Source organism: Tympanuchus pallidicinctus, unplaced genomic scaffold (genome assembly GCF_026119805.1).
Source record: "Tympanuchus pallidicinctus isolate F22 unplaced genomic scaffold, pur_lepc_1.0 scaffold15, whole genome shotgun sequence".
Classification (NCBI taxonomy): Eukaryota; Metazoa; Chordata; class Aves; order Galliformes; family Phasianidae; genus Tympanuchus; species Tympanuchus pallidicinctus.
Genome location: NW_026294669.1, coordinates 12,485,001 through 12,509,379, shown reverse-complemented (window position 1 = coordinate 12,509,379; position 24,379 = coordinate 12,485,001). Strand labels below are relative to the sequence as shown.

At 37.5% G+C, this 24,379-nt stretch overlaps 1 protein-coding gene across 2 annotated transcripts in view; it reads right to left on the bottom strand.

Moving 5' to 3' along the window:
• Positions 1 to 24,379, bottom strand: part of CNTNAP5 (contactin associated protein family member 5) — a 263,012-nt gene that overhangs the window by 174,169 nt on the left and 64,464 nt on the right. The window contains exon 3 of one of the 2 annotated variants that reach the window (XM_052675060.1): positions 21,841 to 22,034. In XM_052675060.1, coding sequence (XP_052531020.1) covers positions 21,841 to 22,034 — 194 coding nt within the window. Of the gene's footprint in view, positions 1 to 19,441; positions 19,547 to 21,840; positions 22,035 to 24,379 lie in introns of those variants that run through there. The other variant, XM_052675061.1, reaches the window with a different exon arrangement.

Sequence of the window (24,379 nt, the reverse complement as noted above, 5' to 3'; positions counted from 1 at the left end):
TCTGGTAATAGAGGTGTTGCTAGAGTGAGCTAAAAATACAAACCAGGAAAAAAAAAAAAAAGGTATCTTTCAGAGGAATCGTTAGAGAAATTGATGAGGTCTGTTTGCTTTCCTGGTGATCTCTGAGGACCCATTATGTATATAAAGCATGGAGTGAACACTAAGTCTGTTACATGAAGATACTATTTGAACAGATCTTGACCTTTCATTCCATCTATGCAATAAAGATAAAGGTTATTACAGGAGTTCTGTGAGAGCCCCTTATTATAGTTATCTCATGCTTAATATGAGAGTTTGTAAACTTCTACCTTTTTCTTGCTAGACATCTTCCATACAGATAAAAAAAAACAACAAAATCAAAAAAAAAACCTCACCAATCTGGCCTTTAAGTCTAGATCAAAATACATGAAACACATGTAATTAAATGAACCTGATTAATGTTACCCAGGCAACAAGCTCTGCTGTTTCCTAACAATCTGCTTGACTTTGTAGCCTTGCTATTTATATCTGTACATAGTTGCATATCTGAACATGATCATTAATAGATTTGTAAGAGTTTGCAATATGCACAGATAAGTGCTCCCTATTGTGCTAAGTGTATCACTCATTAATATCGAAATTAATAATATAGTCCTAAACTACAGAGAGAAACTAGAAACAACTCCAAAGCCTATAGGAAGCTTTTTTTTTTCCCCACACTTGCAATACAGGATGAGACACTGTTCCACTGTTGTAATGATATTTAATTTCTTTCACACTATTAGGTGATCTTTCTTATGAAGATTTGAGACTCCCTGCAATACGGCATAGAATGGGGTGAAGGAACAGAATTACCATGATAAACTGAGATATAGAAAACAGGAGGTGAAAACAGAATCTGTATCATAATAAACCAATAGCAGAACTGCTTAATGCAACGTAGCGCAAACTTCAGAAATTCATCCTTAGTAATTTTAATAGTGGAAAAATCAGTCCATGCTTTTTGAAGATTCTCCTGTCTCAGGCAAAGACATAACTCCTTGCAAACACAAATATAATTTCCATCCATATGTCATGCACTGAGAAACACCAAATACTTCACAACGAAGCAAAAAAATTGCCAAGTGGAAAATTCTGTGGGAGAAAGAAAACATCAAATGAAGTGGCATACACTTTGGGAGTAGTTCCCACAAAAGAAAATTTAAGAGGTGCACATATAGACCATGCTTAGGCACGCCACCCGATAAACTTTTGCCTCATCTGATACCACATGCATCACTAGCAGAGTGCTACCTTTCTTATTGTAAACATAAGATGTTATGTGTTAAATTACACACTAATCTCAGAAATAAAAGTTTACCATTACAGAATCACAAAATGGCTGAGGTTGAAAGGCAACCCTGGAGGACAGCTGGGCCAAATGTCCTTCTCAAGCACTGGGATCAGGAGCAAGTTGCTTCGTCCCTGGAGGGAGACTCCACAACTTCTCCAGGGTGTTTGTTCTGTTGCTCAGTTAACTCTCTTATCCTGTTGCTGTGCACAACTGAAAAGACCATGGTTCCATCTTCACTGCATCTTCCTTTCAGGTATTTACAGACACTGATGTGGATCCCCCCCCCCCCAAGCCTCCTTCAGACTAAGGAGTTCCATCTCATCTCACTCTTCCTTTTCTCATGAGTTATTTTATCAACTTTGTGTCTGTTAAACTCTCCCCACTATTTCCATCTCTCTTTTATATTGGGGAGCCCAGAACTGAACACAGTTGCCCAGATGCAGTATCACCAATGAGCAGAGAGCAAGACTTACACAATTAGTAAGTTGGTTCTGCGTGGCTCTTAACTTAGTAACAGGAAGAGAGTCCTGTATTCATGGGGACCATTTTCTTTTCTTGTTCTGTCATCTTAAATAGCTCACCTTGGGAACAGGGTCGGGGGGGACGGGAGGAAGGGAAACAAAGGGGTTGTTCCTTCTAAATATGCTTTATCATCAACTAGATTCTTACTTTTACTGTCTGGGAGGAAATAAATCATCCTATTTCCATAAATTGCCGATGACTCACAGAACTGGGTCCTGCAGCAAGACTGTTGTAGCATATCAGTGATGTATTTCACCATCATAAATGTTATGTGTGACTTTATAGTTTGCAACACACACGTTAGCCTGCAATAACGAAAGGGCACTTTCGAAGTTATCTGTCACGGTTACTATCAGACTCTTCAAACAGAAATCCCTACTGGTGCATAACTATGAAAATACAGAAGCTCTGTTTGAAAAGCAGAACGAGAGTCTCACAGGCAGCCTCACTGCCTTAGCCCCCAGTTTTGCTCACTGCGGGAACTTGTAAGTTGCTGTGTGCTCTTCCAGGCCAATCCCAGATTTCCAGTGGCAGCTAGTATGACAGAATGGGGAGGACAATATGTCTCATGCTGATATCCAAGCTAAATAAATTTAGGGTGCATGAGTATGTTTTTCAGCTTCTTTCAAGTCCCCCTCACTTATGCAGCCAGAGAACCTTGGGAAATCACTTAGTTCATATCCCTCTTGAAAAAGAATCAATCCTAGATGCCTAATCTACTTAAGAATTGCATTGATGGTGTTTTCCTATGCATCCTGAACAAAATGGAAAAAGAAAGGACAATATGCCTTCGGGCATTTTCTACACTAGGCACAGTCTGACAATTAAAATACGTCATAAAGAAGAAATTGGAAGGAGTTGTATTCTTAGATTTGACTTCAGTTAAGTTGTTCTGCTGCTTGTACTCTAGCTTCTCCAAGCCTGATTCTTCCCATCCGTTACTGGCTAGTTATGGTAATAAAGCACTGAGCTTTATAGCAATAACTCTTAGACAAATAGTTTCATTTTAAACTGATGTGTTACTGCAAACAATTGCTAATAGCATAGCTGGAAAATCAGTATGCTTGGAAGCAGAACAGGATACTTCTTGAAGGGATAATGCTACACTGTCAAAAGCTCATATCAAAGACAGAGTAGCTAATTAGCTCAAATAAAGATTCAGCGCTCCACCAAGTTATCATTTCAAAACATGACATTCATGAATGTAATCTAGAGAAAGCGGGAAGTAAAGACCTCAGTATAAACAGATTTCCAGTGGTGGGTGAAAGAATCGTTTCGCCAAGAGCCAGTAATTCTTTTTTTCCCCCCTCTCAGTCTGTGAAGTGTAACGTCTAGCATTTTAATAGCCCAGACAAATTGTGATATCTGGCAGTTTGAGAAGGCGAGGTTGAATTAATCTTAATCTCTATCTGAAAATATTTGTTTACCCTCTGTTTTGTCCTGGGTGATAAAAGGTCAGGTTCAGCTCCGATCCCAAGGATCATTACGTGTTTCTTAAGGCTTCCAGACAACCAAGATCACGACTACTAAAAATAACATTACTGCTACTGCATGTTACTTTTGAGAGTGTCTGATATTCTCAGGAAGACAAAGTATACTTCATGTATACCTAGCAAGAATGCATTATAAATCTAGACCTACACGAATCCGCACTAAAATTCAAGCTAAATTCCTAAGGTCATGCTGCAAGAATCAGCTGGGCTCGGGTGAACCTAATGAGGTTCAACACGGCAAAGTGCAAGGTTTTGCATTTGGGCCGGAAGAACCCCAGGCACCCGTACAGGCTGGGAGGAGTGGTCCTTGAGAGCAGCTCAGCAGAGAAGGACCTGGGGGTCCTGATGGATGAGAGACTGAACATGAGCCAGCAGTGCGCTCTGGCAGCTCGAAAGGCAAATGGGATCCTGGGCTCCATCAGGAGAGGGGTGGTCAGCAGGGACAGGGAGGTGATTGTCCCTCTCTACTCAGCTCTTGTGAGGCCCCATCTGGAATACTGTGTCCAGGTGTGGAGCCCCCAGTGCAAGAAAGACATTGAGATTTTGGAAAGGGTCCAGAGGAGGGCCACTAAGATGATCAGGGGGCTGGAGCACCTCCCCTATGAGGACAGGCTGAGGGAGTTGGGCTTGTTCAGCCTGGAGAAGAGAAGGCTGCGGGGTGACCTCATTGCAGCCTATCAATACCTGAAGGGAACCTACACCCAGGAGGGGAGTAAACTCTTCAGAAGGGCTGACAACAGCAGGACTAGGGGAAATGGATCCAAGTTGAAGGAGGGAAGATTTAGGTTGGATGTTAGGGGGAAGTTCTTTACAAGGAGAGTAGTTAGGCCCTGGAACAGGCTGCCCAGGGAGGCTGTGGATGCCCCGTCCTTGGACGTGTTCAAGGCCAGGTTGGACGGGGTCCTGGGCAACCTGATCTGAATGTGTATGTTTGGTGGCCCTGCTAGGCAGGGGGGTTGGAACTACATGATCCTTGAGGTCCCTTCCAACCCGGGTGATTCTGTGAATCATTTACAGTGAAGAATATTAATTTGAAAGTTGGTAATTAGCAAGCAGCAGTGCTGGAAAACTGAAGGTCATGATTTTGCCCAGAAGGCAAAAGTAAATAAATAAGTCCCTAATAGAATCATAGAATCACCTAGGTAGAAAAGGACCACAATGATCATCAAATTTCAACCCCCCACTATGTACAGGATCACCTACAACCAGACCAGGCTGCCCAGAGCCACATCCAGCCTGGTCTTGAATGCCTTCAGGGATGGGGCATCCACAGCCTCCTTTGGAAACCTCTTCCACTACATCACCACCTTCTGTGTGAAAAACTTCCACCTAATATCTCGCCTAATATCTCGCCTAATATCTCGCCTAATATCTCGCCTAATATCTCGCCTAATATCTCGCCTAATACTTTCCAGGACATGTCAAAACTTAGAAAAAAGTATATTAAAGATTACAAATAAACAGTATGAAATCCAATTGTGAAGTTTAGAATGCTTATCTAAAGGGTATAGTAAGAAACTGTTAGGAATTATTGATTCATTGTTTACTAATAGGACTGCAGGACTATGTACTAAGAGGTATTCACCAATATGGTAATGAATTAAGAGTCAGTATGTAACTTAAGATACTTAATATTTTAGATATGTCTTTTAGAGATAATGTCTTCTCAGCTCCGCAAGTTTTTCTTCTCAAATTTCAAAGACAAAAAAGAGGAAAAAACATCAACTTAACAACCAGGCTTGCAACTCAAAAATATAAGCCATATTATAAAGCTATGTTATCTATTTATATATATATATATATATATATATATGTATATATATATATATATATATATATACAAAACTATCTCACTGTATTTAATCTTTTGGAGACAAAAAAAGTGAATAGCAATGCACAACAAACAATCTATTAACATGCATGCACACAACATGATCTTTTCTCTGATTTTGACACCTGGTCAGAATACTTCTCAGGTCCTCCCTCAAGCACAGTAGGGAATTCCTGTGCGACTTTTTCATGGCAAGAGCAGCTTAAAAAGTAGACTATTTCAAAGTAGCGAAAGTGATAACTTGGGTCAAAACTGATATTAGAGAAACTAAAAACAAAACCAAGCTACTGACAAAGTTTGAGGAAAGCAATTACCAGCTAAATCAAGACATATTAGTACATAAACAACATTATTCTCTATACGTGTCCAAACAGTTCTCCAAAGACTTGCTCTCTGTGTAGCAGGTCCACAGAAGTCTTAACCATTACTAGAAAATTAAAGAGCTCAAAGGACTAATAAATCCTCGAACTGTCAAGAACACTTTCTTCTTATTTAGTGCATCACAGATTTAATTCTAATGTCCAATACAACAGACAGAAATAAAAGCTTTACTCACAGCTTTCTTTCTGAATGCAGCAGTGGAATGGAGTTATCAGTTGTATCCTGAAGGCAAAGTAAAAACTTTCCAGATTTGAAATTGTATCTTCTAGATAAATTGGGATACAGAGAACTAAGCTTGAAGTAGCTGAAATTATTTCTTACTTTATTTCAGAAAATTTGAGTTCATATTATTTTTTACAGGGCTGGCATGATAGTATTCCCTTCACTATTCATCAGAGGTAGCATTCAGTATATTTTTGTCTGCACTGTATTAATGTTTTGGATCTAGGTACTAGTAAAACTACTCCTATAATAGTAAATACAACCCCTACAATAAACTACGGAAATTACATCTAACAAAACTTTACAAGAAGGACTAAATAATAGAAGTAGCAAGGATCCACTAAAAGGAGTACAAACAAGAAAAAGAAATCTGAAATGAAAGGGGATAAACAAGAAGAGCTCCTACAATAAGAGTATTGCCAAACAGAACCATATAACTAGACTATATAACTCTAGAACTAGAACTAGTCTATAACTAGGAAATATGAGCAGCTGGTCTGAATAATCACTGTAATGTGCTAATCTCCACATAAACCAAAGACACTTATTGACATTACTGGTGGCCAGTGCCACCAGTAGCAATGATTTTGTTTAAACTCTTGCAATTTTCTTAATATTCATTTTCATATTCAAGTTGGCTCTCTACCAAATGAGCAGACTCAGGACTATGGTGCCCTGTCTCATGGTATTCCCATGGTAATTTGAGAGATTAGAAATCAAATTTTGTCAAATTTGTTACCTTCCTATTCCATCTGCATCTTACCTGTATGTAAGTAGAGAGAATTTTATACTAGCTGAGGTAATTTGTTCAGTTTCACTTATCTTCTCACAGCTCAATATACCAAAGAGACCCAAGGAATCAGTATTTGCAGCATGTTTTTAAAGAAAAGGTCACATGTACAACACTAACTTAATCCCAGTTCACACTGGGTTTAATTCCCTTTGCTCTGAATTCCTACATGTCAGCGTTGCTAATTAGAAAACAGAAGTGTCCAAGCTCCCACACCTAATGTGTCCTTCTTTGCCTCTTCCTGAGAAGTACAAGGGAGTGAGTAATCACAAATGAGATAAATATAAAATAAGCGTAAGAAATATTTTTGTTTCCTTACACGTGATTTAAAAATATTCTGACCTACAGTTCAGGAACTGAGGTGCTCCTGGAATCCAGAGGACAGAGGATAAATGACAGCTCAGGACGGTCTGAACAGAAAGTAACTTCCATTGAATGAATCTGAAATTTTGTACAAGCTCAGGAAACTGAGATGCTGAAGGACACAGCTGCAGCTCCCACAGCAAGAGGAACAACAGAGGAAACCATTTATGCTGCTTAGTAAAATGTAGATGCATTTACTCAGACAACAAGTGACTGAGTGGGTTTAACAAGCAGGATAATAGCTCAGGATGTCATTTTGAACTGAATACGTAATTAAAGGGGATCAAGAAAAGGCTCAGGTTCAGAAGCGGCCTTGAATATCTGAACCTAATTAAGACTGATTTTACCAGTCACCGCTTAGAACATGAGGCTTCTGTTTGCACTCTGCTTCCAGTAAAACGTGTCACCTGCTTAGACATCAGGACAGCTTCTATATACACTGCCCCTATAGAAAATATGGTAGGTTCAAGCCTGGCCTACAATAGTTATATACAAATCCTATGAGTTGCTATCCTTTAGTTTCAGATTACTCATGACAAGCACAATCAATAAGGCTTGTTAGCCTGAGGCTCAGAAGAGCTGTAGCTTTTTTTTTTTTTTTTTTTTTTTTTTGTCTCAATGCATAATGTGATAGGGCGACAAAGAGGGACAGATGAAGCATTTTGTTATTTATGACAATAACAGTCAATGCACTCTATTACTAAGTGAATTAAGTAGCACTGCAATAACTGACTTCTCAACTTTTGTTTTTTTAAATTGTATAGAAAAGTGATATTGATCTGCCTAAGTCTACTGCTTTTTCATTACAACTCTTCCATGATGAAACAATCTCTTCTACTACTGCCCCAAAATTTATATGACCATAAAATGAGATTCAAAGTAAAGACTTTGAACAGATTTAAGCCTTTGAAGTTCAAAATCATATTTCTAAACTTCTCAGCTAAGTATATGGTCAACCCTGGAGATTCCTCAGCTCTTTGACGACTTAACCTGGAAATTCCCCAGTTTCCTACAGCTCTGTTTCAATGCATGCGATAGAAGTGAGTCCAAGCAGTGGTACATTTTGCTGCTACCTAACCTAGTACTAACTGAAGGTACAAGTACCATTAAGTACTTTCTAACATTATCATCACCCCGGGTGCCATTACACACCTAAGCAGCCAGGAGAAAAAACAGATACCTTCAGTGCTATCCTCAGCCAGCCAAGTCTAGCTCTGGGTTCATCCAAAAGGCCTCACCACCAAGTCATGTTTCCCCCACTGTCTGCTACTGCTCCTGATGGTCATTTCATTCTGGCTTACTGGACCAGAAGATGGGAAAGAAAGACATAACCAAGCACAACTCTGGGCCAAAGCCCCTCACTCTTGTCATGGGGAAGTCTCAGAAAATGAAGCATTCACTGTACATCAAAGCTGCTTCCAGCACAGCAATGCAGCAGTGATGCTTTGATCCCTGAAGGGCCCACGGTAGGGGGGAGTATATGGCTACACACAAATGACATTATATAAACACTAGATTTTCAGATTTCAACCAACTCTAAAGAGTATAGTAAAAATTTAGTATATCTGCCAAATCTGAATTAAGATGAATCCATTCATAAAACCACATGCTTGAAAGCTAGTTAAATATAATTGGGCCAGGAGGATAGTGATTAACATATAAAGAAACGTGTAAACAGAAGATTTAAGACAAAATGATAAAAGGCAGGCCATGGTTTGCTGTCCTTGCACCAGGGCTGCTAGACGTCTAGACCTGATGGTGCTGCTACTTGACAGCAGCACTATGATTTTGTTTTTAATTACTCTGCTTGCTGCCTCCCAAGCAAAGAAACCCTCTACAACCATTTGATACTACATTGCTTTGTGACTGAACATACAAGAGCCCCTAGAGGGCAGCAAGAGGATCATGCAAGAGCCAGCATTAGATAGATAAGCAGCTTGCCTATCGGTGTTCAAATAAATAGAAAAAGAAAATATAGCTATTGTACATAAAGTACAGTTAGACTGCAGGAAGCCACTATCCGTATATTAAGTGTTTAAGTGTGTTCCAGTATGTCAATGGATTCTGGGATTAAATAAAAAATAAAATACAGAAAAGTGTCTTTTCACTGATTTTCTTCTTTTTACCCCAGAAAACTGTAAGAGAAATATTGCCTAAGTCCAAACTGTCAAGATGGTAGAAATTTGACATCCTGTTGTGGAATGAAAATAAAAAATAAAAATAATAAAAAAAACCAACAAAAAAAAAAACCAACAACAAGAAAATCTAAGGCTTTGAAAGAGACATGAAACTTATAGTAAAATTGTCACAACTAATTTGGAACATAATGTTTTCCATCTATTTAATACTTCAGCCTCTTTGTAACACTATAGAAACAGCAGGAAAGGATCGGTGTAAAACACAATGTGCAATTTGTCCATACACCTGAACATCCACCAGAAGATTTTTAGTGCGTCCCTTTCTTTCTATCGTCAAAACCAGGGGTCTTTTTTTGGGAAGGCAAAGTGGTTGGGACAAAATATTTTCTGGCACTTACAAAGGTATTAAAAAACAGCTTATAATATAATGGCTTTATAAGAAACAAAGGTTTTTGAAGCTCCTAAACAGCATTTTTTTTTCATGGATGACAATACCGAGATGGAGATAGCTACACAGAAAGGCTTTGCTAGTCATGGAATTAAATATGAAAGCTGGAGCTTCTGAATTCCATCTAATTTTATCACTAAACAGCCAACTTTTATATAGGTATAGGCAGAAAAAAGAGTGAAGTATTAATAAGCTTATCTTCATGCAAACACTGAAAATCTCCAAAGGAGTGATTGAGGTATCTCTTCACACAGAAGAGTCACAGAAGATATTTTTTATTATAACAACTGCAGTGTGTATGTTGGTTTGTGTGCATGCGTATGTTTGGTAATTTTTTGTTTGTTTTAAACCTGGAATAAAAAGCCATTGCAATTGATCTTATGATTTCCATTAGTACAAACATCTTTGATTTGGTACATGCAAATAGAAGAAAATTTGCTTCTTTCCATTTGCCCTTTTTACAACCAAGTGTATAAAATAAGAGTCTGGACAAAATCCAAGAGAATAAACCAATTATGATAAACACCTAAATTGTAAATATGTAGAATCATCTGATCATTGCATAATGATTGATACTCATGAGGCCATAGTTAGAATGTGGCAGCAGAATCATCGTTATTTTCAAAGTAATTATAAATCATCATCGCATTCTTGCAGGCATAGCTGGATGAATGCCACCTGAAATTCCGCTTTCCATCTCTCTGATTTGCTTCTCCATTCTCCCACACATTTACTTTTACACAATATACATGCATACCTGCTCAGCATGTTTGCCAATAATTCTTCAATCCTGTCTTAAGTATCTGTAAAACTAATTTCATAACTAATTTCATAAGAGCAATATTTCTATTAACCTTTATAGCAATGTATGCTTTACCACATACACACATCTCAGGCTGAAGCAGCACATATTTCACAAAGCCGTAACCAAATGTCTGGGATAATCCAAATAAAGATTATAAACATAGGTACTATTATAAGCCTTCAAATACCAAGACTTAACACTAAAAGCTGACCTCCAGAGGGAAAATACAGAGTTGAGTGGAAGACAGTGAAAAGTCCAAGCCTTATTTCACTGAAAAGCATTGCCACATGTCTTGTCTTAACAATAAGGCATCAGATACACAGTTACTTCCAGTAAGTCTGGACAGACACACAATGTAGTAAACCTCTCTAGATAAAATGGGCAGCAAAACTGTTTTCTAGATAAAAAGAAAAACAAACTTCAAAGCAAATGAGAGAAACAAGTAACTTTCAAGTTCAGAAAGTACATAATTGTGTAGCTCCCAGACTAAAATAGGTAATGTTCAGCACATGATTCAAGGTTTCAGATGAAATCCTGACCCAAATGCTTCTTGAACTCCAGCAGTTCAGTGCCATGCCCAACACCATCCTCTGGCACAGAACCTTATCTTATCTCCCCACCTGACTCTCCCCTGACACAGCTCCAAGCCATTCTCTCAGAGAGCAGAGTTCAGTGCTGCCCCTCGGCTTCCTGTGAGAAGCTGTAGCCACCATATTGCACTACCCAGAGCTGCTCCCAGTGCTGGAGACAACACCACACAGCACAGGGTGGGACAATCCCTCTCTTCACCCAGTGGCAGTGCTGAGCCTGATGCACCCCAGGGTACAGCTGGCTCTCTGTCTCTCTCTCTCTCTCAGGGCAAAGTGCTAACTGAGATTCAAATTGTGCCAACCAGAACCCCCTAGATCCCTTTCCATGGGGCTGCTCACCAGCCTCTTGGCCACACTCCCTACATTCATTCAGGGTTGCCCCATCCCAGATGCAGAATTCTGTGCTTGCTGTTTTAAAATTCATACATTTTTGCGTGTGTGGATTTACAACTCCCAAAGGTTCTGAAGACAGCAAGACAGGAAAGCACATCTGAATGCTTTCACTATAGTAACCAAATCTTGAGGTTTATTGCCAACAAGAAGTTGCTACATGTAAATGTGTCAATCATGAGCTACATGACTGCTATACAAATCACAGTGACTGGAAATTTTCTAAATCATTCTACTAGGACAGTTTCTGCTTTGGCTGACTAAACTTCGCTATGGTTTCTTGGGTATAATTTGTAAATACAATGTGCTCTTTACACAAGTCAACTGCATACTTCATCTGTCTACACTGACAAAAAGGAGTGAAAAGCTTAGATCATTTCCCAACTCTGCTTGGATGTTACAGACTGCTTTCAATACCAAAAATAAGGAAGTTTTGATTTTTCTTTCACAGAAAGCTAAACCAAGAGAGGACTACATTTAACACTGCATTGGCTGCAACTCTTCTTCAGAGTAAAGCATTTCTGCTTTCATTTGAGTTTGTGACCTCGTAATATGAAACAAATCAAAATTAGAAAGTTTAAAGTGAGTGCTTATTAAAAAGCACATAATGGATACACAAAAAAAGAGACAAAATTTTTGTGTTCTGAGTCACAAACGAGAAGAAAGGAAAACTATCTGTTCTAAAGACATGCAATGAATATAATGATTGATGCTTGAACAGTGATACTATTGCCAAAGAACTTCAAAGGCATGAGGTAGAAACTTTTCTTAAATTTCTGAATAGAAAGACTGCTTCACTGAAGAAGAAAAAAATTCTCTCTTATTTGGGGAGAAAATCTTTACCCTGAAGAACCAGTTAATTGCAAAAAAGTAATAATTGAAGAATATCCTTCAAAGAGGATGGATCTTGGTATTGGCTCCCCTGACTAAATTGTATCCGTATTTACTGAGTAATGAACTACTGAAGGCTTTTTCAGCAGGCACTATTTCTCTCTCTTTTTTTTTTTTTTAAACTGAAATCCAAACAAGGAAGCTAAGTGACACACAAGTAACTCACAGTTGTTATCACTAAATGATTAGTAGAAATAGTTTGGTCACCAGGCTCATATTATACATGACTAGCATTAAAATACTATCAGGTATGAATGACTTGACAGGGAGAGTTGAATAGCTGTGGACCAGCACTGCAATAGGGAGTGAACATCAGTGCCCAGAAACTACCATGAAAATATAGGCTTGGGTCTGGCTTGGAAAACATAGTACATTCACTTTGGTGTATTATCAGGAGACATTTAGAAGTCTCTTGATGACAACAAGACAGTAAAGTAGAATTAGAAAAGCAAGATCCAGAAGTCAGACTGCAGTTTTCTTTTGATGCTGCTATAAAACTCCCATCTTGCAATCTCAAGGCACTTATTATCCCCCCATATCATCCAAAAAAAAAAAAAAAAAAAAAAAAAAAATTGAAAGCAACAGCCAAAATCAGTTATCATCTCAGTGACATCAGAGAGAACCTGAACCTCAGATTTGCAGGGATTTATTGAAGGAGATTATACAGAATTGCTATACTCTGCCACAATAGCTTTAGTCTTTAAGACAACTCTGAGGTGAAGATATGAAGTTCTTTTTGGATCAGCTTTATTTAGTGAACTGGTACAAATTCTGACTTTACTATCAAGACAGTGACCCACCTGAAACAACTGTGAAGCATTTTCTAAACCAATGGGTCTAATATACAAATATACGTTGTTAACAAAATTATTATTTTATGGTATTTCATGTTTAGGTTTAGTTCTCAAAGGAAGTTGGACTTCCCACTTAATTTTGCCAAAACCTACCAAACTCTGATGAAAGAAAAGAAGAATCTTCTCCACAGAAGACTTTTTGATTCTTAGCACTGATGCAGAAATCTACATATTTGGATAAAAAAATAAGTGGCTCACATTAAGTGTTCCCTTAGTACATTCGAGTGCTTGACTCAGTTTTATTTCTGAGCTGAATCTCATCTCCCCTCCAAGAGAGGAGGTATTATGTAAAGGTATATATATGCAATTTTTATAGTATTTTCAGGATTTTTTTATTTGTGCTCCCAGATCATGAATATTTATTCCCTGAAGGATGAAGTTTAAGTAATAAGGACTATGGTCTATCTTGGTTTGCTTACATTTTGTTAACTCCAGAAACAAAATCTGAACATTGCGAAACAGGCATATGCAGCTCCCTAAAGAGCACCAGATACATATTAGAAGTTTCACTATTAAGTTACATTTCAAAGGAACATCTCCTGCTAATAACAGTATTTGTTCCTAGTGTCCATCTAAGGGTTTATCTCCTTCCCCACTCCCATGACAAACAACTTTGAGAATAAAACTGCAATTAATGTAATGACCCTCCTGATGAAGGATTATTAATGGTTTGGTTTTTTTAAAAAAAAAAGTTCTCATGAAATACACTTGGAAGCCACTGAAAAAATATGAAACATACATCATACATTTGGAAAGGCAACGAATTAGAAGAGCTGTTCCATGTTAAGAATGATAGTTCCGTTGTTTCTTTTTTTTTTTTTTCTTTTAAAATATTGATAATACCCCTAATTCTTTTTTGTTTAATTAGGAAACATATCCAATAGAATATATTAAATATTTATATTTTGCTTGTATTAGGCATTAGGGAATTCTACTTCCAACTTGGAATACTCTATTATAGGCACAGACAGTTAAAAAAGAACTGATAGAATTGCTGCTTAATGAGAATGAATTTTTAAGTTCTCTCCACAAGTTAAAAAAAAAAAAAAAAAAAGCTTTTTCCAGCATCCAAAAAACCAAACAAACAATATGCTGAAACTCCCAGGAATTTGGGCAGGGAGGAAAAATCTATAAAGAGTGCATTGCCAACACTAACTTTAACAAACATCCTAAAAAGTATAAATACAAATATTAAATTGTATATACAGAAATAAAAATATTTCATTATCTCTGTGTCCTCTCTATAAGCCCTCCAGACCCTTGCACGATATCTGACTTTTTATCCCCCTGCATCACCTCTATCACCTAAATCCAATTCTAATGTTGAAGAGATGTTTCTGTGAATACAGTACTTTTTCAGGAGAAGTATTATCAATAGCCTCTTGCTTCTGTTGGGAATCTAGAGGTAAGATACAGTGAGTCTATTAACTCAAAATAGGATAGAAATCTGCTAACCACATAAATAAGAAGTGAACAAGCAGAGATAGAAGATTCTTGGTTTCTCTGCTGGTAATCTTACTGACAAACTAATGAAACAGATCTTCATTTCCACTTTATGTATTAAAGCTTTGGCCATCAAATACAACTCAGTTTCCATCTCTATCTTCTTCCGTCTTACAAGTATCATGCTAATTTTTTTTCATTTCTCCCTCCAAAACATCCACCAGTTTATTATCATGTCTTATTAGTAAGTCTGATATCTACAACACCACAATCCTTTGCTTAGCTAATATTCTGATGTTTAATATCAGTAAAATTCTGGGCCTAGAATGGCTTGCAATGGACTTATTTATAGCTTAGCTCTTTTTATTACATGTCATTTTGACAAGTCCCAAGCAACAGGATTCCAGTTCTCTGTTCACGAGCTTCTTGCTGCAGGAATAATCCAAAGTTTAGAAAGGCTTCAGAGAAAAATAGGTACAAACCTATAGCAATTACTAAAGACCCAAACATTCCAAGTCAAAGAGAGGAGCTGAAAAAGTACGTAATTCTTAAGATTAATCTTACTAAGAAAGAATCAGTAGAAGCAGCACAGTTTTCAGCAGCAGAACAAGCCATCTTATATTATAGTACAGAACAGTACAGAAAGAACAGTCAGAAGACAAGAGTTTTAAAAACAATTAGATGTTAGGAAAACTAGATCCATTCTCATTTGTCCCCCAGAGTGCCAAACAACTGCAAAGAAATCATCAAGATCAGGCTCTAGAAATATATTCTGACTAATGGTGCTATTTTCTGGAGTTTTCCTTTCAAACAAACAAGATACTCCACGAACAAAGATCCCACTCTCTTCACACTAAGGACTCCACACAAATAACTGCCAAGGATGTCAAGTGCTTCTCCCTGTGCATTTCACCATCATCTGCCTGCCACTCAGCAGCACAAAATGTAAGCAAGATTTTCGCATTAGAATCATTTCATTTGGATTTAAACAGGCTTTTTATAATTATAAAAACTCCAGATCTCATTACTAACCCCAGAAGCCACTCAATCCTGATTAATATGACCCAGAAGGGACTACGGAAATTAGCATAGACTTCATTGGGAACATTGTAGCAGAAAATATTTGCATACTGTATTCTGTAAAGGCTCTTTCTTGATTGAATACATACAAACTGGCTGTGGAAGCAATTGAAGGACTCAGGTAACCTCTCTGCACAGCACTGCAGTCAATCCAACTATTATTGTCTCAAAATGGCTTTCAGCTGTGCGTGGATCAGCTTTAGTGCTTATCCCTGGGACATCTTTATTTGGCTAATCTTTGTAAATTGTTTGCTACAAACAAATTAATGATGCATTCTCTTTTAACTAAACAGCTTTACTATTTGTTCTTTGCTCTATGCTGCTTTCTCATTTTAGTCCATATGCAAGCGGTCATTTGCTCACCGGAAGTGAAAGTGTAAGTGGACGGAAACATTTTTTTTGTTCCATATTTATAATTTGTAAAGGTACGTATTTATAGCTTCACATGCCATTCAATATGATTTGCAAATAGTAAAGAGATTTGATCTAGCGATATGGTTGAAATCCTTCATCTGAGAGGAAATGTTCACTGTTTACCACAATGGGCATCTTAACACACTGCCACGAACATTTACTCTCTTCTTGGAAGCGAGGAAGGGAAAAGAGTAGCTTTGGGATTATGGCACACAAATCTGCCGAAGATCTTCGGAGGGCACAAATATTTTATGATCAGTCTAAAACAACCAGAACCACGCACGACCACTTCACATTCTAATCTGATAAAAAACAGCACTGCAACCACACTGGAGTAGTGTCAAGAGATATCATTTGGCTTTTGAAGAGACCAGTTCTTCAATAAATTAAGGGATAGAATCATAGAATTATTGAGGTTGGGAAAGACTTCTAAAATTATTGAGTCCAACCACAGCTCTCCACTAAAAGTATGAAATTGGAATGCAAGTGGTGCTTCCATCGCCATTCTGAGCTGAACAGTTACAGAATAGGTAATTTTTTGGGAACGTGCAAACAGGTTTAGGAAGTCAGTAATTAAGGCAATGCCTGCACATAGCCATATTTCTTGTCATTTCCTGGGTTAGGATGCCACATACCAAGCACAGAGAATTACTAAAAACATCTGTGATGGGCATTGTGCTAATATCTGCATTAAATTCTCTTGACTTCACCTTTTCCACTTCTGAGAGAAAATTGTAATTGAAGAGAAAATAATCCACAGATATTTTTTTAACACCTGCTTGCCTGGCAATAATTACTATGTATAAAGGAGATTAAATATATCAGAATACTAGTACACTATGAAACACTATAAAAAGGCAAACTTGTTCTCTCATCTAAGTAAACTATGTAGGACCTGTCTTTACTACAGGTAGAATTTTGCTCTTATCTTACTTGGAGGGCAACAAAAGTTGGAGCTAAAAAATACTTGAGAACACATCAGTGCAACTATAAATCTAACAAGAGGATTAATATTCCAACTGTGTTGACAATAATTAACTCACCAAACAGTTCTACAATCATCATCCAGCTAGAGAGGAAATGGAAAAGTTTACAGCACTTCAGTAGATTTATAAGCCAATTAAAAATGACCCTCCTCTAGATTTCATTAGAAAAGCCTCTGATTCAGCAAAATCTCACACATGCAAGGGTTTTCCTGAGGAAAGAGGACACGAAGGATCTTTATCACCTCTATTAAAGACTCTTCCTACTCCCCTGAGAGTTACATATTCTAAGGCATCGTTAGCCTCCTGTCAGTCCTCTCATAAGCACTTGCAAGATGTAGGGCTGGTGTTATAGCAATTCTTGACGTAAGTTGTGCTCTATACCTCTTGTGAACAAGGTATCATTGTCCAGCACCACAGATGCTCTTCCTGTCTTGTGATCTCACTGTTCCCTGCTTCCACCCAAAGCCATCTTGTCCCTTCCACTTGCTGTTCACAGTGGAAGAACTTCATCAGCTAACAGGGAACTCAAACATGTACTTCATTAGTGCAATTATCTGAGCAGAGTGTGGAGTATCTCCTTGCTAACTATGCTATTTTCCACATAGCTTCATAGTCCCGATATAAGAACCAGCTCTGACATTCAGAACAGTCTCACTTCATTTCCAGTTCCATTCTTTCTTTTCAAAACCATTACTGAATAATATCCCCTTTCTCTTTTTACTACATACTTCTATGCATCCTTCCCTCCATTTCTTTGTATCTTTTTGTATAATTGTGTTTTTCAGCTTTCTCAATACAAATGGCATAAAAATTGCTACCTAAAAAGAAATAGCATTATATTTTGTCCCACTAATATATACAACTTGGACCAACTCAAGCTGCAGCACATATGCAGGTAAAGTAAAATTCTGAATTATTCAACACTTAAAAACATTGGAAAATCATTTTCTTGTTACAAGTCATAAGATTAATGTTTTATGTCTCCCAATCAATAGCTAGTGTGTCCACACACAGCTGATTTATCCATATTGAAAACATAATTATAAGCCTAGTTTGTCCTGAACCACAGAGTCCTTTTGTAACAAGATTATTTAAATACAAATGGGGGTAGAAAATAGGTTTTAAATGGCTAATCTGTCTTGTCTTCAGCTCCAGCTGCAGAATTTACTAACATCATAAACACAAGCTGAGTGAAAATGTAAGAGGTTTTCCGATTCTCCTCGCGATCTGTCTGTGCAGTGCTCTCATTAATGGTGAAGTTGATGGGAGCTGTATGAGCTCTTTGAGAGGAGGATAATGCACTCTGCAAGCCTTGTAATATCTACGAACAGAAAGGAATTTAAACTAGTGATATGGTCATATGAACTGGTGTGCAAACATCTGTCTTAACTGCAGTCCAATAAAGACCTTCTGTACCGAGGTCTCAGATGCATTGAAGGTCACATACACTAGTTGGGCAGACAAAACCTATACCCCAATGGCTGAAAACAACTCAGGAGAATGACTTGCAATAGGGAATATCACACATTAATGAAGAAATTATGATGAAAAGTTTCATCCAGGATCAAATTTACTCAGGGATTTGGCTAATTCCACCAAATGTGGCTGATGGCCCATAACATGCAGGGGGGAAGGGCTGTGCCAGTAAACCCTTCTTTGAGAGCACTACGTTAAAAGCAGCTGATAACGCCCCGTAACTTTATCTTTGGGTCATGCAGATAGACTGGGAAAAACTGGAGTTTCAATCTGATTAGGGTTGAGAATATGTTAAGAATTCATGTCATTTTTACTCTAACAGAGTGGAGAAGGCATTTCAAGACCCTGCTTTCCTTTACTGATATGGAAACGAATAAAAATGAAAGAAGCCACACGTTTCTACGTAGAAACAAATGATAACTATCAAATGTAATTTCTACACCTCTCTTTCCACTTCAATTAATAATTATTCTATCAGACTGCTCCTAACAAAGCTCCACTACTTTAAAAAAAAAAAAAAAAAAAAAAAAAAAAAAAAAAATTGATTTACCAAATAGGTCCCTTACACTGATACATAATTCCCACTCCCAACAGCAATAAGTGACTAATTATCAACAAGGAGTGCTTGGTGAAAGGCATTTAGTAACAGCCATACATCAAACACAAACTTCCAGCAAAATAAAACAACACCTGAACGCTGTATCACGGACCCTAACAGATCCAACACATAACAATATCCTATATTGATACAGCAGCAAAATCCATGTCAGAAACCTCAAGCAATGATGGCTTAGATTTCAGAGCCCTTTCTGAGACATGAGTCACAGAACTGCCCACGCATAGTCTGGAACAGCACAGATCTCTGAAAGTTTCAAGGAAATAAAAAAAAGCAAAACAATTTTTTCTTTAGTTGTGTATAATCAATGAATATAAAGATGTTATAATTATGAAATAAACAAGAGAGTTTGGCTAAGCAGGTTACAATATCAGAGAGAATAGATAGAATGCTTACCCACGTCCTAGGCTTACTGCAAAACTCCAGAGGAGGGATCTCCAGAAGAGATCTTTTCCCACTGGTAGTCAGCTCTTAAATGCATCTAGGAGAGGTAGAGCAAGGCTCCACCACTTCTGGCAGCACAGGATTTGCCTTCACCTGTGTTCCCAGGGCTGACTCATTGCTCACCTCAGGTGATCAATCAGAGGTTCAGACCATGATTCAGCAGGTCCCATAAGTTGGAATACAGATTGTACAGGACTAACTTGATTTTCATTAATTGCATGGGCAGGCATACAAACTCTTACTTGTGTTACTTAAACTTGTGCCAGTTTATCCAAACTGCAGGTTCTAACAAACCACAAAGTCAGTTCATTTCAGACTTTCACTGTCAGATTTTTGCAACCAAGTCTAGTGATGCATCCCAAAAACTACGTCAAGCCCTCCGCCTTGGGACATGGAGAAAATGGCTCCTCTGGATTAGAATTATACTACTGGCATGCATAGTCAGCGTGACTTTTAGAAACTAATGTGCAGGGGAAGAATATCCAAATCCTTCCCCTAATTTACCACCACGTTCTTCCACAACGAAGTTCTGTTTCAATTTTCCTCAACTAAATAAGTATCTTCCTTTGTGGTTTTCATTACAAGAATGTACAAAAATTATCTCTCAAAAAAAAAAAAAAATCTACTGAAGCTGTAAATTCATTATAGATTCTCCTGAATCACCTTCATGCCTGATCATTTAACAAATAAAGGAGAGCTTAGTTTCTTCGTAAATTCTGATTCGCTGATAAATTCCTGCTGGGCTTATTCTTATTCTTGCATGCAATACTGGTGCTAGATGAGAAACTCACAAAACAGAATCCATAGGGCATGAAGATTAGCTAAGTTTTATGTATTGCCTTTTCAAATTTCCACTTAAGAAGAAAGTTAAAAAATAAAATAAAAGGTCCAGGAGTCTACAAAAAAGAGACAGACTGAATAGCTGGATATGTAATCAAATATTTAAATTTAATTTTAATATATAATTTAAACAAGTCACATAATATCAGAGAAGGAAGCATCATTTAATGATACCGAAGCTGTAAATCTCTCTCCATTTTGGATTTCAGAGACCTAAATGTGGAAGTCCAGTACTAGATTAAGTTCTCAACTATATTCAGTTAAGAATGAAATTTCATTGTTTTAAAACATTTTTTAAAAGTATACCTAGTGGGAGTGAAGCTAACATAATATAACTTAAGTGACACATGAAGCAGAGCCACACTTGACAATTTTATGATCATCTTTGGACCAAAATATTCTCCTAAAGAAAGCCAGCTTTCATTAGCTTTCCCTAAATCAAACTATGATAAAACAAAGACAGTGACAATGCAGTGGATTTTGAAACCACAGAAGTTGACCTTCCTATACATGCATTTCAAATGTCTGCAACATGCGCAAGAAAAGAATTATGGAGCCCTTCTCCATTCCTCCTGCTGATCCTCAACTCTCCTAACTCAACATCAGTATGTTTTGGAATAGTCTTCTGTAACACAATGTTTAATCAAGGTGTTAGCAAAAAAAAACAAAAAAAAACCAAAAAAAACAAGAATACGACAAAGCCAGAAGTTTACTTGATCATCCTTATAATGTTCCCTTTTATATTCATGAAGTATATACTTCATTAACCACCAAATACTGCCATGCTACCAAAGCTATTGATCCTCACAACAGTGAACACAGTACGGAGAAGATAGTACAACTCATTAAAAACTCACTAACAATTCATATTTTCCACATTATATTTTAAGCTTCTCCATTCACATATGAGGTGGTACTGCTGTACTGCTAATGGCACATAGACTTGCCAACTGCACCTGCTATGGCCACAGATTAAACCTGCAACACAGCAAGTACGACTCCTGCATAAAAATTTTAGGAAAAGCCTTAAGCATTTTCAGTTCATCTGCTAAATCATCCTACAAGCCATGCTGTAGTTCCAACTTTCTCAAGCTGAGGAGCAATTTACCATCCGCCTCCCCCAGCATGCGTGCCGTTGTTCTGACCAGCAAGTGTGCATAAAATTGAGTTAATTTCCATACTTCTCAGAGAAAGTACCTATGTGATTAGCCCCCATTTAGTCCTATGTGCCTGAATCAAAGCCAGGCATGCAAAGAAGCATGCAGGTCATTTCAAGTGTCCTGAGTATCCTCATAATTTGAAAAACAACGTAGTCCTGAGGGCCTAAACATATATTACACAGTTGGCAATGAAGACACAATCAGGCTAGATCAAAACAGCCCGTAAATTCATTCACGTCTGCTTTCCTTACTGCTATCCCAGTTCTCTGATCAGAAACTGAAGCCATTTCTCCAAATTCCTTATTGAGCCTAAACCAGAAAATCTAAAAGGTATCTCGAGTTCACACCTACCCAAACAGTGTCATCTTTTCTGTACTGCTTCCAGTTGCGACCGGTGTCACTGAACATCAGTGTGTAGCTGGTTACCCAGTCAGAGCTCCCATACCTGCCCTGGGTAGCGACCCCAACAATCTCCACTCTGTCTCCAAGATCAACCTGGAGCCACTGCTGCTTGTTGGAGTCCAGAGGGGACCAGCCTCCAGCTCCTAGGAGAGACAGTAGAAAAGCAGTGTAGGTAACTTATAGGAACTCAAGAAATTAAACACAAGAAAAAAGAACATTATTAATTCAGGTTGTTAGAGAGGAGTCCAATTCCTAAATGCAAAATTGTTCGCTCATGATTTTATATTAGAAAATACCTTAACCCAAAATTTATAAGGAATTCTGAATTGAAGAATTTTTAGGAAATCTATTCACTGTCAGCTGGAAAAAGGTTATGAAGTATGGCACATCACACACACACACACACAGAAATCATCTTTTCCCTCAGCTGCTTCTACAGCTCTGGAAATGATGTCTAATTTCTAATTTGGTATTTTCTTTTTTGCTGCATTTTGAAGGATGAAGAAAAATGTTAGTTATCTTCATGTGTGCCCTAAGTGTTGGAAAAAAAAAAAACAAAACAGTTCCATTAGAGGTTGTAAATGCACGCAAATAATACATTGTAAAGCTAGAGAACATTTGGACAAATAACTAAAAGGAGTGCCTTCACATAGTAGTCTCTTCTTCATACAAGTTGCATGTGAAGATTTTGTTTTCTCTTTTAAAATAAACTACAAGCATCAACAGTTATCAACTTCCACTCTCCGTTCTTGATTGGAGATTTTTGAAGTCATGTCCACATGTAAGCTCAAGGTTTGTAACTCAAGTGTAACAAATCTCTTACAATACCTGAATACTGTCTCAAATGCTTCTAGTAGTTAAACTGGCACTGGATAATGTTAGAGCAATGAAACATGGAACTGCAATCACTGCCTCAATTATAACACTCCACTCACTACAATAAATGTGTGCTTATTGTTAAAAAGGCAAGTTTTCCCAGATTGCAATACATAATCTCACTTTCTCTAGCTTATTCCTATGCTTTTTAATTATAGTTAGTATTTCTGTTACCTGTTTTCCACTTGCACACATTTATTCTCTATATACATTCAGCATTCATTCCAGCCTTACAAATAAGTGAACAACAATACAGCTATGAAAAACAGAGAAGGCACTTGTTCCAAAGTACTCAAAGCAGCAAATTTTCAGGCTGCCATTGCTTCAGCAACTCATCATCTTGCTTCACCATTATTATCAAAGCTTACAAGAGTAGCTTCATGCAATTACATTAATGAAACTCCACTAGAAAGGGGAAATATGGTGTTGAGAATGGAGCATTAACAAATCTACAAATAAACTACAAGAATATTCCAAATATACACTTCCAAAGAAAAAAAATATCAATAAATATTGGTTATAAACATCTGGGTTTACCTTTATATTTTATTAACTACTCTGTCTCAAAGTTGATCCTTTTAGTAGAGTATTAAAGTGAACTGAGCTAAATGATCAATAAGTGTGGCTGATATCAAAGAACTGTATTTCAACGACTTTGCCTTTTAAAAGCATTCTTGATTTCCCTGGACTATATTGGATTTGACAACCCAAAAGTGATTTTTTTCTTTTTTTGTCTAAAAATAGATACTAAAAGTTTCATTATTCATTTCATTAAAATAGGATTTAGTTCCAGTTCCTGAAAAAGTGTGCTTATTCCAGCTAGAATTGAGTATGATACCTACTTGGTGTATACTCAGTGACTCAGTCTGCACTGCTCTACCAGAATGCTCCAGGGAAAACAGTTTGTAACCAAACCAATGTGCACTGCTTGCTAACACCAAAATTTATTTTTTTCAATGACAACGTACATCTTAATATTGCCAAAAATATTGTTTTATTTGCCTAAAATAGAACACTCCTCTTGCCTATTAGTGTATCATGAAAATCTAACCAAAATATTAGGAATTTCACTTATTATCTGACTGTTTCAACCCTGTGCAGACACACAGCTTGAAGAATCCCAGAAGCCTGCAGCTGAAACTCCTAAAATATATTTTAGTACTATTATTTTAGTACTATACTAAGGTTTATTGTTTTTTGTTTTTTTCTTTTAAGTCACAAACATATTACTGTTCAAAATCATCCAGCTGCAAATTCAGCTTATAAGGAATTGTGACTAACGCACTTGGAGCCAAAGACGACCTTTTAGACAAAACCTCCACATCCTTGGCACAGACTGAATCAACACAGAAGGCCATAGAAATTTACCTCAGATGTTCTGGCAGGTAATGGTACAAAGTTGTTCCTTTCACCACTCTAAAGAGCTTATTCTAGATGTATTCAGTGAGTATTAAGAGAGATGTGGGCATTTTCCTCTTTCCTCTGTTCTATCTTCAGTCAGTCATTCTCCAACACATCAGCAACTACAAGATGGTGACAAGTCACCCATAACTTATTTGAGATGAGTTTACAGTAGTTTGTTAAATATTATAACTAGCACCCATTCTATGCT